Below are 13,487 nucleotides of genomic sequence, written 5' to 3'. Positions count from 1 at the left end.
TGATTAAAGGAAGTTTATGGATATTCTAGGTAAAAGGCTGATTAAAGGAAGTTTACGGATATTCTAGGTAAAAGGCTGATTAAAGGAAGTTTACGGATATTCTAGGTAAAAGGCTGATTAAAGGAAGTTTATGGATATTCTAGGTAAAAGGCTGATTAAAGGAAGTTTATGGATATTCTAGGTAAAAGGCTGATTAAATGAAGTTTATGGATATTCTAGGTAAAATGCTGATTAAAGGAAGTTTATGGATATTCTAGGTAAAAGAATGATTCACTTAAGTTTACGGATATTCTAGGTAAACGGCTGATTAAATGAAGTTCATTGATATTCTAGGTAAAAGGCAAATTAAATGAAGTCTATGGATATTCTCGCACATGGATTCCATATTCATGTTTCACCCTCCTGTGTTTGGTACGTCTTCCCATCTCCCCTCCAGTCCCGACTGTGGACACGACCAAAGCCAGCTGGATGCTGGAGCAAATGGTGAAGATCAAACGACCAGTTATTCTGGTGGGAGAGTCCGGCACCTCCAAGACTGCCACTACTCTGAACTTCCTGAAGAACCTCAACGTGGACTCCACTGTGAGTGTCATGTAATAGTCATCCATGTATACGTGAAGCAGTCACCAGCAATAGTGTTTAAAACATCCTTTAATCTGTCTCCCCCTCTGGTCCCCAGACGACACTGCTCATCAACTTCTCATCGAGGACCACCTCCATGGACCTCCAGAGGAACCTGGAAGCCAACGTGGAGAAGAGGACCAAGGAGACCTACGGCCCTCCTATGGGGAAGAGACTGTTGGTCTTCATGGACGACCTGAACATGCCAGGGGTAACTGCTCCAATTCTCCTCTTCATTTGTTGTCTTCCTCAATCACTACCTACCTTTGGTCAGACTCTTCATGCTTGTGAGTTGACTGTATTGACTGTTTGTTGACATGCCCTTTCCAGGTGGATGATTACGGCACACAGCAGCCTATTGCGCTGCTGAAGCTGCTGTTGGATCGAGGAGGCATGTATGACAGAGGGAAGGAGCTCAACTGCAAAATCCTGAAAGACCTGGGCTTCATAGCTGCCATGGGGAAGGCAGGAGGGGGGAGGAATGAGGTGGATCCCCGCTTCATCTCCCTCTTCAGTGTCTTCAACATCCCCTTCCCAGAGGAGGAGTCCCTTCATCTCATCTACGCCTCCATTCTCAAAGGCCACACTAGAGTAAGTAGCACCACCTTTCCTCCTATAGGTCAAAGTACACTTGTACTCATCCAAACTACTGGACTTCAACTAGTACGGTTTTCAAATAATGTTGAAATACTGGGGAAGCTGACATTAAATCTATGAAACGTGTAATGTGCATATTCCACAAAATAATTAATTTCAGTGTAATGTCTTTGTTGACACAAATATGCATGCTTATTAGAATGTATTTAAACATTATTTTATATTTAATTCGTTCTTCCGCCTCTACAGTAGATCAAACAATCAAACAGAAATGAGCCCAGACATTATATTTTTCCTGAATTTCCCCAAGGGGATCAATAAAGGAATATCTTATATGCACTGTAATATTAAACTTAATCATATTTTATTTTAATTTTTAATTTTTAATTTAATTTTATTTAGGATCCCCATTAGCTTTTGCACTTGACAAAAGCTATTCTTCCTGGGGTCCGGCACAGACAACGATACAACAATATTCAATACATTACATCATTATCAACATCAACATCAATTACATCATCAATTACATCATTATCAATATCAGTTAGGATGATATTGTACAAGATATTTATTAGTAAAAAGTATTCAAATAAAATAATTAAAATCAAATAAATAGTGCTTCCTGAGCAGCACTCACTGCCATCAACATAAATGCAACTAACAGTCTATTGGTTTTCACCGCTATGCCATAAGTGCTCAGTGCATGCTCGTTAGTAGATGGCACTTTAACTTCCTCTTGAAGGTGGCCTTGGATTCTATTTCAGCTAAGTAGCTTGGCAATGAGTTCCATTCCATGATAGCTCTGTAAGTCACAGAAGATTTTAGTAGATTTGTTCTCGGTTTAGGTGCCATTAGATGGCCTGACGTAGCTTGTCTGGTCATATGGTCATGTTCTTCTCTCATGTAAACTATATGATCATAAAAATACTGTGGTTTTTTGACAACTTGAACATTTCTGAGAAAAGTAATGAGACGGGATTGCAGACGTTTCTCAACCGGAAGCCATGATAATTGTCTGTGTATAACTCCAATGTTAGTGCGCTTTGAACAGTGCAGAGCTAGCCTGGCAGCCTTATTTTGAGCTATTTGTAGTTTCTGTATATGTGTTTTTGCTGCTGATGACCATATGACGGGACAGTACTCAAGATGTGATAAAACCAGAGCCTGGATGACTTCTTTCAAAGTGGTTGGTGTTAAATACTTTGTGCATTTTCTTGTCACAGCTATGCTCCTTCCTATTTTTGTTATGATACTGTCAATTTGCTGTCATATTCATGTGCTTTAGCCATTTGATGAAGCTGTTCAGAAGGTTTGTGACAAAGTGACCTTCTGTACACTGGAGCTGTACAAGAACATCATCAAAGATCTGCCACCCACTCCCTCCAAGTTCCACTACATTTTCAACCTGAGGGACCTGTCCAGGGTCTACAATGGCTTGACTCACACCAATGCTGACAGGTACATTAATTTCATAAATAACTCACCTCTTTCTGCTTCACTTTAACCCTTTCACTACCACACTACAAATGGTTAATGCTTTCACTACCACACTACAGGAGGTTAACCGTTCACTACCACCACACTACAGGAGGTTAACTTTTCACTACTACATTACAGAGGGTTAACCGTTAACCTTCTGTAGTGTGGTAGTGAAAGCATTAACCCTTTGTAGTGTGGTAGTGAAAGGGTTAAGGCTAATGTACTCTAGTGTCTTTGTTTTGGTGTGTTTCCCCTGGCAGGTTTGTGACTGTGACTAAGTTTGTCCGTGTTTGGAGGAACGAGTGTCTGAGGGTGTTCCATGATAGACTCATCAATGAAACAGATAAGACTGTGGTAATTGTTTTATATCAAATTGGGTTCAATTATATTCATTTTTATATTAACTGCAATAGCAATTCTTCAATAAGATTTTAAATATTTTTGGGGGTTCCCCCCCCCCCCCGCCTCAGATCCAAGGTCATATAAAGAATCTGATTGAGGAGCATTTCAAGTCAGACCTGGAGGCCATGAGGGACCCCATCCTGTTTGGAGACTACATGGCAGCTCTCAATGACTCTGAGCCAAGGGTCTACGATGACATACAGAACTACGATGCTTCTAAAGCCAAGTTCCAGGTACTGTGAAGCTCTGATGACTGGTCTCAAATGGCCTGTGTGTGGTACCTAATACTAAGTACACAGATCGCCCCCATCATTTACATTGATAAGATACCTAAAGACTGTCATCTCTCTGTTATCTGTAGGAGATTCTAGAAGAGTACAACAGTACCAAGTCGAGGATGAACCTGGTTCTGTTTGATGACGCCCTGGAGCATCTGACCCGAATCCATCGCATCCTTCGTATGGGCCGTGGCCACGCTCTGCTGGTGGGGGTAGGGGGCTCTGGCAAGCAGTCCCTCACCAAGCTTGCTGCCTTTGCTGCTGAATGTGAGGTAGCAAAACGTCACACAATCTGACGGTTGATGTTAGAAAAATTACAAGAAAGAACTCTTCTGGGCGGCTGGGTAGCGCAGCGGACTAAGCGCTTGCCTACCACCGCAGAGACTCTGGGATCGAATACAGCTGTCAGCGGTACCTCCGGCTTGGTCAGTCGTCCCTACTAACACAATTGGCAGTGTTAGTGGGTGAGAAGCCGGTGGGGTATGTGTCCTGGTCGTTGTAAACAGCAACTCCTACTGGTCGGTCGGGGCGCCTGTTCAGCAGGGAATGGATCTGGGGGAGATAGTGTAATCCTCCCACGCGTTACACTCCCCCGGTGAGAGTCCTCGCTGTCGGGTGAAAAGAAGCGGCTGGCTGACTCCACATGTATCGGAGGAAGGCATGTGGTAGTCTTCACCTTCCCCAGGCCGAGAGTAGGGGGCAAAAGCATGCAACGACCAGGAAGGGAATTGGCATAACGACTAAATTGGGATGGGAGAAAAATACGAAAAAAAGGGGGAGAAAAAGTAGATAAAAATAAAGAAAGAACTCTTCTTTTTGTATAAACATACTTTGTCGCTCCCAGGTGTTTGAGATCACGCTGAGCAGAGGTTACGCAGAGTCCAACCTCCGTGACGACCTGAAGACACTGTACCTGAAGCTGGGCATCGAGAATAAGAAGACAGTGTTCCTGTTCACCGATGCCCATGTGGCCGACGAGGGCTTCCTAGAGCTCATCAACAACATGCTCACCTCTGGTTGGACATCACATTTCCCACTGAATATATCTCCCATAGCCATGATATTTCTAGAATGGCTGTCTGACGGATCTCTGTGTCGCAGGCATCGTTCCCGCTTTGTTCCCCGACGACGAGAAGGAATCGGTTCTCAACCAGGTCCGCAAAGAGGCCATGGAGATGGGAGTCAGCCCTAACAAAGAAAGTATATGGCAGTACTTTGTCAACAAGAGTGCCAACAACCTGCACATTGTCCTGGGCATGTCCCCGGTGGGAGACACCCTGAGGACACGCTGCAGGAACTTCCCAGGTGAAACACTGCACCACCGTCTACTGAGGTCTGCATGCTGGGTTTCATATCATCTCTAATTCACACTTTGCCTGTGTGTGCTTGTGTGTGTGTGTGTCTGTGTGTGTGTGTGTGTGTGTGTGTGTGTGTGTGTGTGTGTGTGTGTGTGTGTGTGTGTGTGTGTGTGTGTGTGTGTGTGTGTGTGTGTGTGTGTGTGTGTGTGTGTGTGTGTGTGTGTGTGTGTGTGTGTGTGTGTGTGTGTGTGTGTGTGTGTGTGTGTGTGTGTCTTGTATTTATGTCTCAGGACTGGTGAACAACACTGTGATAGACTGGTTCCTACCGTGGCCACCTCAGGCTCTACATGCTGTGGCTCAGTCTTTCCTGGGTCTGTAATCACACATCCAATATTGTTACCACGAAAAAAGACAGAACGGTTTGTTAGATTGAACCGGTGAACTAAATGCCATGTAATGCTACACAGGTGAGAGTCCTATGATTCCTGAGACTCATTCTGCGGCGGTGATTGCTCACGTGTGCGCGGTGCACGTCTCTGTGGGAGAGTACAGCAAGATGTTCCTGCAGAAGCTCCGACGCAGCAACTATGTCACTCCGAAGAACTACCTGGACTTCATCAGCACCTACGCCAGCCTGCTGGAGGACAAGGACCTATGTATCCTCGGTAAGACATGGGGATGCATCGATACCCATACTGGTACTGGACACCAGGCTAAAATAGGGTGTCTGTATCAGATCATTTCCTCCATGCTCAAATCTGATACCAAGAATCATGTGTAACATGTCAGAGATTTAACCTGTTAAGCTGTAGGGTCCCCCAATTGATGTTTTTATCATAAATCGATCAATACAGACCGTATTAATTAATGTTGTATTTCTTTTTCAAATGTAGCCAAGAGTAAAGACCTTAACCCTATCAAAACAGCAGTCAAAGTGTATATTTTCAGCACTACGTTTGTTTAACGATGTTTTTAAGATTGACCGAAAATAAGAATTTATCGAAAAAAATGCTAATTCTATCTCTCTTATCATGAAACCACGAGGAAATGACTACATCCAGATGTAACACTGCCATTGGAAAGAGGAGCTTTCTCCCTATCCATAGATGTATGATTTGGCCATAATAAGGTCAAGTTCAAGGTCAATTTTGAATTTATAATTCAAATGGATTATAATTTATTACTGTATCTACAAATCCTTCTGTCATCTTCCTTTTATTAATTTGCTTAGATCTTTTGTACACGTGATCGCAACAAGGTGTGAATGAGCTCAGTGAGCGAGCACAATTGTCACCGGCAAATATGCAAAAAGAAAATCATAATTTATATTCTCCTTTGTTTCATTACAATTTACTCAAGCCTAGTAACAGACACAATATTCCTGACACTGGGAATACATACCTCCAGGTCCCTCATGTTCCTAGATACCAAGAACATGCTAAGTGACCTTGTAGAAGTGGAGCAATCTTCCATTTACTTAGGCATGTACCTTTAGGCAACATTTCTGAAAATAGGGATACAGCTTAGAGCAAAGTGACTTGATTTCCTGTGTTTTTAGCACATAAATGGATACCGATACTGAAATCTTAGGGCTCAGAATCAGTATCGGCAGTGAAAGAATGCTATTGGTGCCTCCCTAGTGAGGAGAAGAAGGAGCATGTGAGAGGAAACCTACAGTATAGTCTGCTTCAATGGAATGATCCTAACCAATGGTGTATATTGCATGTTTCTACGTACAATATATACGTGTGTATAACTTGTATGAGAGTAAAGCTGTCCTGTCCTGTCCTAGCTCAGTGCAAGCGTTTGGAAGGAGGCCTGGACAAGTTGGAGGAGGCCAGTGTGCAGCTTGCTGCGCTCAACACCAAGCTAGCCGAGCAGAAGGTGGTCCTGGCTGAGAAGTCTTCTGCCTGTGAGATTCTGCTGCAGGAGATCTGCACTAACACCACCGTGGGTCAGTGGAAACTTTGGTGACACTTTACCTGAATTGATGGTCATACGGCTTTATAAGGCATCATGATTGTATTATAATCACATTGTAAGTGCTTTATAATTATATTACAAAAATATTACAATTAATTATAATGCCTTATTAATCTGGCATGACCATGTCATGAGGCTATTATTGGATATATATTTTTTATATATATATTTATTTTGGTCATAAAACATTATAATTTATAAGCCATTATAATATTGTCAGAAAATTTATTATAATGTGCTTTGTAATCTCATCAGATAATATCATAATTCATTATAATTCCTTTTGAATCTGGCATGTCATGAGGCTGTTATAGGTTATCTTATAGGTTATATATTTCACTCAAGCCTATGCATTCCTTTTGCTCATAAGAGATTATACGCCATTATAATTAATATAAATAAAAATGTCATCATAATATATTTTGAAGCTTGCATGATAATATCTTGAAGCTGTTAAAGAGCTATGTTGTCTATATATTTCTTGTTTATATCTGGTTATATATGTCAGGACACCAATATTATGAGCTCTGGGGTTCTTATTAGTGTACCATAATACTTAAGTCATTCATGAACTTATAACATTTAAAGTAAGGTGACGTGTACCATAATGCTTTAGTAAGTAGTCATTCATGAACTCAAAACAAGACAATGGCAAATAAGAAGACATTGTAAACCTGTAAATGGAAACAGAACCCCCCACACACCACACCACCACCAGATATAACATGTATTGCTTTATTTTCTGTTTTCCATTTTTGGGTATGCCTGTCCTCCCAAAAATGTGTTTTGTTTTTTACATAATTTTTGTATTTGAACATGGATGCCTAAAGTTATAGGACCCCATGGGGCATGTGTATACTGTAGACTTGGGCTATGTCTTATATACCATATATACTGTACCACTAACCTGAACATCATTGCTTTTTTAGTAATATCAAAAGGATTTTGAATGTGTACAAATATAGATATTGTATGTTTTGACAGTTGCATGCATCTTGAATAAACGCTTTATAAACAGTTTGAGGCAGTTGGCCATTTGATGCCGCATGTCACTAAGACAAGGCAGGTTTAGTTCAAATTGCATCAGTGTTGTGATTCCCATTTGAATGATACAGTTTAGAATAGAATACCAATATTCTCAGTATTGCCCAAGAGACTTGTGGCCCTGGCTGTTACAGATGAAGTAACATCTGTGTCTTTCCCTCCCAGCTGAGGAGAAGAAGACACTGGCAGAGGAGAAGGCCAAGGAGATAGAGGTGCAGAACAAGGTGATCGCAGTAGAGAAGAAAGATGCTGAGAGTTCTCTGGCTGAGGCCCTGCCTGCCTTGGCGGCCGCGCGCTTTGCCCTGCAAGATCTGGAAAAGTCGGACGTAACTGAGATCAGGTGCCCCCTCCCTCTGACTCAAAGCATCCTCTTATTATGTTGTCAGAATTGTCCTGTTTGGCCCTATCAACATAACTACACAAATACATTATGGTAATTTTCACTCTGCCCTCATCCGGTTATTTTTGAAAAATAAACACATGAATTCAAATAGCAAATCAAATGCATGCCCCATTCACTGTGAGTATGTCTTGTGTTAATTTTTTTTACCATTTATGCCTCTGTCTGGAGGAATACTTACATACCTGTACGTATCTAAGTACGAGGTTCAGACAAGTTGCTTTTATCTCACTATCATTCATTCATTTCAAAAGAGATTCACAGGGTGGAAATCTTTGATCACAACTGTGTTGAAAGGTTTAATCTTTCAACTGTTTAGGACGTGCTATTACTGTTTGCAAATACTATCCTACATACATCTGTAGAGTAGAAGGTCACCAAAAGCAAGTCAAATAATTTTGGACACCTTTAAAAAGAATTGTTGCATAAACTTTATACATCTCTAATATAATATAAAGTTTAATATGAACTCTGTTGGTCCCTCCCGTGCAGATCTTTTGCCAAGCCGCCCAAGCAGGTGCAAATGATATGCGAGTGCATCCTGGTGATGCGTGGCATCAAGGACATCAGCTGGAAGGCAGCCAAGGGGATGATGTCAGAGAATAATTTCCTGCGCACACTTATGGAAATGGACTGTGATGCCATCAGCACTGGCCAGGTCAAGATGGTCAGAGGTATGTTGGCTTCATAGTCAACAACTAACACTGAAATGATTCACACCAAAGCTCCACACATATTCAGATTCAGATTCAGATTCAGACAACTTTATTGATCCCGTGGGGCAATTCATATTTGCAGCTTCACCACAAGCAACAAAGACAAACAAACAACAAAACATCTCAACGACAGCACGGAAAATAAAAAGAGAAACACTCCATGTGATACAATCCAGCAATAAAAGTAAAAGTAAAAAAAAAAAAAAACAGACAGACAACCAAGTGCAAAAGGCTACTTAAAATGACTACCGTCTGTGTTTAAAAGTCTGATAGCCGAGGGGACAAAAGATTTGGCGTAGCGGTTGGTCCTACTTGGTGGGACGTCATAACGGCGGCCAGAAGGCAAGAGTGAAAACCGCTGAGACAGAGCATGGAGGGGTTGATTAATGATGCTCGTCCCCTTCTTGACCACCTGGTCCGTCCAGAGAGAACATAGGTCTCTCTGTTTTACTCCAATTATTTTTTAGCACACTTTCACAATATACTGTAGGCTGTTCCTATCTTTAATAGACAGGCCACTGAACCAGCAGATAAAAGAAAAAGTTAGGAGGCTTTCAATAAAAGAACTATAAAAAGTGCTCAGGATCTTCGCACTAACATTAAAAGAGTTCAGCTTTCTTAGGAGGTAGATCCTCTGCTGACCTTTTTTAACAATAGACTCTGTATTTAGGTTGAACTTCAGTTTACAATCAAACACAGTTCCCAGGTATTTGTACGATTCAACAGTCTGGACGTCCTCATCGTGAATTACACTAGCTACACTGGCTTGATGATCGGGGTTGTGTCTGAAGTCAATTATCATGTCCTTAGTCTTAGAGACATTGAGGTCCAAGTAATTCTCATCACACCAATTCACAAAGTCGTGAAGTACAGGTCCATGATCAGTTTCGGAGCGCTGCAGTAGGGATACCAGGACAGTGTCATCTGAAAACATAACCAGATGCCTTTGGTCATGAAGCGATCTGCAGCTGTCCGTGTACATAATAAATAAAAGGGGAGACAAAACGCAACCTTGGGGGGAGCCAGTGTTGGAAATCGACATGTTGGACATCTGCCCATTGACAAAGACCTGCTGGACCCTCTCAGTGAGGAAATTTAAAATCAGCATGAGAAGCTGGTGTGGGAGACTAAAATGAGAGTCAAGCCTCTCAATTAAAATGTGGGGCTGCATTTTATTAAAAGCAGAGGCATATATTGATAACCATACACGTGATAAATGTGAAAGTAATGCTGTAATGTTAACTTGTCTTATTGTATATTAAGTATATTCCTTGCCATTTCTACTGGCCAGGTTTCCTAAAGAACCTCAACACCAGCTTTGAGGAGATGCAGTCCATCAGTAAGGCTGGCTCAGGAATGCTCAAGTTTGTGGAGGCTGTCATGGGTTACTGTGATGTATCCAAGGAGATCAAGCCAAAGAGAGAGAAGGTGATGTTTCAGACTATACTATACTGTGTCAGGCTATACTATACTGTGTCAGACTATACTATACTGTGTCAGACTATACTATACTGTGTCAGACTATACTATACTGTGTCAGACTATACTATACTGTGTCAGACTATACTATACTGTGTCAGACTATACTATACTGTGTCAGACTATACTATACTGTGTCAGACTATACTATAATGTGTCAGGCTATACTATACTGTGTCAGACTATACTATACTGTGTCAGACTATACTATACTGTGTCAGACTATACTATACTGTGTCAGACTATACTATACTGTGTCAGACTATACTATACTGTGTCAGACTATACTATACTATAGTCAGATTATACTATACTGAGACACTAGGGTGCTGTGACACTAGGCAGGTTTTGTGAGGGTGCTGACACTGGGCAGGTTTTGTGAGGGTGCTGTTTTGGGGCAATATTCATGGGAAACACACCATGCAATAGACATCAAAGTGAGCCACAATATCAAACATTGATTTTGAAAGGTTTCCAGGCAACAAGATGGTCCTGTGCCATCAACGCAACAATTCCCAGGTGAATCATTGGGCACTGCAGCCCATTAGAATTACTTAAAAAGGTTGTCCTGTGTATAACTGCCTTCAGGTAGCACGTCTAGAGAAGAACTTCTTCCAGAGCAAGCGGGAGCTGGAGCGCATTCAGAACGAGCTGAGTACCATCCAGAAGGAGCTGGGGACTTTGGGGGCGACCTACGCTGCGGCCATGGGGGAGAAGCAACAGCTGCAGCAAGACACGGAGCTCATGGAGAGGAGGCTGATAGCTGCCGACAAACTCATCTCTGGCTTGAGCTCCGAGAACGAGCGGTGAGGCTAGACCAGTGTTTCTCAAAGTGTGGGACGCGCAGGGGCATTGGGGGCGGGTCTGTTTACGTGGAACCAACACGTTCTGTCACGTTCATTCAGCTCAGCCCACGGTGTGTCGGTAGCCCTTTTCACATAGACTCTGCAGCATTATACTGCAATATGGATTCTCTTTTTCCCCTCAATCTGCCGACTTTGGGTTGTCCACTCTGAACCTAGCGAGACGGTATAAGTGTGTGCGTTCCCGAGTTGGATAGATAGAATAGCATGGATAATAATAGATGCAGCATGTTCTGTAATAGGTCTCCAAAGGCGCACGTACGCAATGGAAAATACTATCAAATTGACACGCATAACTCACGTTAATTAGTTATGGCAAGCTTTCTCTCGTCCTAACTAAGGCTTTGGAAAATGTAGGGCAGACCTTGTTGGTAACGGGGGAGCCGATAGGAGAGGATAAGTGTCAGTAGGTGAACAGAATGCAGAAATATTTGTCGGGACAAAAAGGAAGACAAGCAACGCTTTGAGAAAGTGACGGTAACGCCAATAAACCAAAAACCAAGTCAATACGATTAAGCTCTATTTTTGAAACAGCACACTCTGGGTGCCTAATTGAACTGTATTGTTATGTAGGTTATTGTTCTAGCAAAGGGATTGCACATTTCATAATTTATTTCCTCAGGTTGTCACTGATGTAGAAGGTTAAGGGGTTGCACAATTTGAAAGCTCATGATATTGATGTAATTTCAATACATTTAAACTTGGCCCATTTCATGACTATTTTGTGGGGGGGGGGGGGGGGGGGGCAAAACATGTTGGTCCGCCAAAGGGGGGGGGGGGGGGGACTGACAGAACAAGGTTGAGAACCACTGGGCTAGACCATCGTTCATGGATTCACAACAACACTTAATATGGCTCTCATCATCTATACACGTTTGACTTTTCTTCCTTATCCTTTTTAATGCTCCAACTCCTTCTCTCCTCCTCTCCTCTCCTCTCCTCTCCTCTCCTCTCCTCTCCTCTCCTCTCCTCTCCTCTCCTCTCCTCTCCTCTCCTCTCCTCTCCTCTCCTCTTCTCTTCTCTTCCTCATACTCCTCTCCCCATCTTCCTGCCCACAGCTGGACACTTGACTTGGAGGAGCTGAAGCAGAGGCGTGTGTGTCTGCTGGGTGACTGTCTGATTGGCGCTGCCTTCCTGAGCTACGAGGGCGCTTTCAGCTCGCTCTTCAGGAAGGAGATGGTGTACGACGTGTGGGAGAAGGCTGTGTTGGAGAGAGGCATCCCCCTGAGCCAGCCCTTCAGGGTGGAGAATCTGCTCACAGACGAGGTTGAAATCAGCAGGTGAGAGAAGAGAGAGCGATCCGGTCACCTAACTGGAGCAAATTCCACGTACATGAATGTACTGTGATGAATAAAGATGATTCTACTCTGACTCTTAACAGCAGAGGGCGACATACCGCGAAAATAAAAGGAAACGCCTAATTCAATTAGGGTTGAAAGTTAGTGTTGTTTTTATGGTGTGGAATCTGGATTGCATCTTTCTGGCATGGATTCGGTCCACACAATTCCTTATAGAGCAGGGTAAAGAAATTCTGATGAACACCTTTAGCTTATGTCGAAATAGCATTTTAGGCCACTATGAACAAAACACCAAATGCTGGACTTTATCATGGAAGAATGGTGCTGAAACCGTCTAGTAGAGTTTCAAATACTAAATCACGTGGGATTATAAAGCTGTTGTGAAACTTGTGATGTTGCATGGTGGGCCGATGTTCTGTAGTGACAGTTGTTGGTGTTTCTTCTGTGTGTTTCTTTCATGCATGTTTTATTGAGAATGTGTCAAACATCAAACAACATGGATGAGCTAAATGTGCAATTGCAAAAGGATCTGGACTGAATTCTGGAATGGGTAATAAAAAACAAATTGATTCTGAATATAGGAAAGACTAAATGTATAATTTTTGGCTCAAACCATGTATTGAGACATCAGAACCAATTAAAATGATCCATCAAAGGCAACTCTATAGAACAGGTATTTGAGGCTAAACTTTTAGGAGTCCTGCTTGATGAACAGCTAACGTGGCAGAATCACATTGACAAGGTGACGAGTAAAATGGGGAAAGGAATATCTATGATTAACACCACTTACCCTCTTACAGGTTATTCAAACCTTGGTGTTATCACACCTTGACTACTGTCCAGCAATCTGGTCAAGTGCAGCAAAAAAAGATCTCAACAAACTTCAGATGCAGAATAGAGCAGCTTGTCTTGCACTCGGGTGTTCTACGAGAACAGGTGTAGACCAAATGCATAGCGATCTTGCGTGGTTGAAAATAGAGGACAGATCGACACGCAGCCTACTAACACTATTTAGGAATATAACTGTGT

General features: G+C 42.3%; 1 protein-coding gene across 1 annotated transcript in view; it reads left to right on the top strand.

Moving 5' to 3' along the window:
* Window positions 1–13,487, top strand: part of dnah10 (dynein axonemal heavy chain 10) — a gene marked incomplete at both ends in the record, with an annotated part of 111,143 nt that overhangs the window by 72,550 nt on the left and 25,106 nt on the right. The window contains 17 exons of the mRNA XM_084307884.1: window positions 437–582; window positions 680–832; window positions 952–1,212; window positions 2,504–2,676; window positions 2,958–3,051; window positions 3,168–3,332; window positions 3,461–3,649; window positions 4,222–4,393; window positions 4,479–4,682; window positions 4,966–5,046; window positions 5,143–5,340; window positions 6,468–6,629; window positions 7,868–8,042; window positions 8,595–8,776; window positions 10,110–10,246; window positions 10,886–11,103; window positions 12,219–12,440. Of these exons, the coding sequence (XP_084164010.1) occupies window positions 437–582; window positions 680–832; window positions 952–1,212; window positions 2,504–2,676; window positions 2,958–3,051; window positions 3,168–3,332; window positions 3,461–3,649; window positions 4,222–4,393; window positions 4,479–4,682; window positions 4,966–5,046; window positions 5,143–5,340; window positions 6,468–6,629; window positions 7,868–8,042; window positions 8,595–8,776; window positions 10,110–10,246; window positions 10,886–11,103; window positions 12,219–12,440 (2,932 nt within the window). The remainder of the gene's footprint in view (window positions 1–436; window positions 583–679; window positions 833–951; window positions 1,213–2,503; window positions 2,677–2,957; window positions 3,052–3,167; window positions 3,333–3,460; window positions 3,650–4,221; window positions 4,394–4,478; window positions 4,683–4,965; window positions 5,047–5,142; window positions 5,341–6,467; window positions 6,630–7,867; window positions 8,043–8,594; window positions 8,777–10,109; window positions 10,247–10,885; window positions 11,104–12,218; window positions 12,441–13,487) is intronic.

Source organism: Notolepis coatsorum (genome assembly GCF_963971535.1).
Source record: "Notolepis coatsorum genome assembly, chromosome: 1".
Taxonomy (NCBI): Eukaryota; Metazoa; Chordata; class Actinopteri; order Aulopiformes; family Paralepididae; genus Notolepis; species Notolepis coatsorum.
This window is presented reverse-complemented; position numbering and strand designations above follow the sequence as displayed.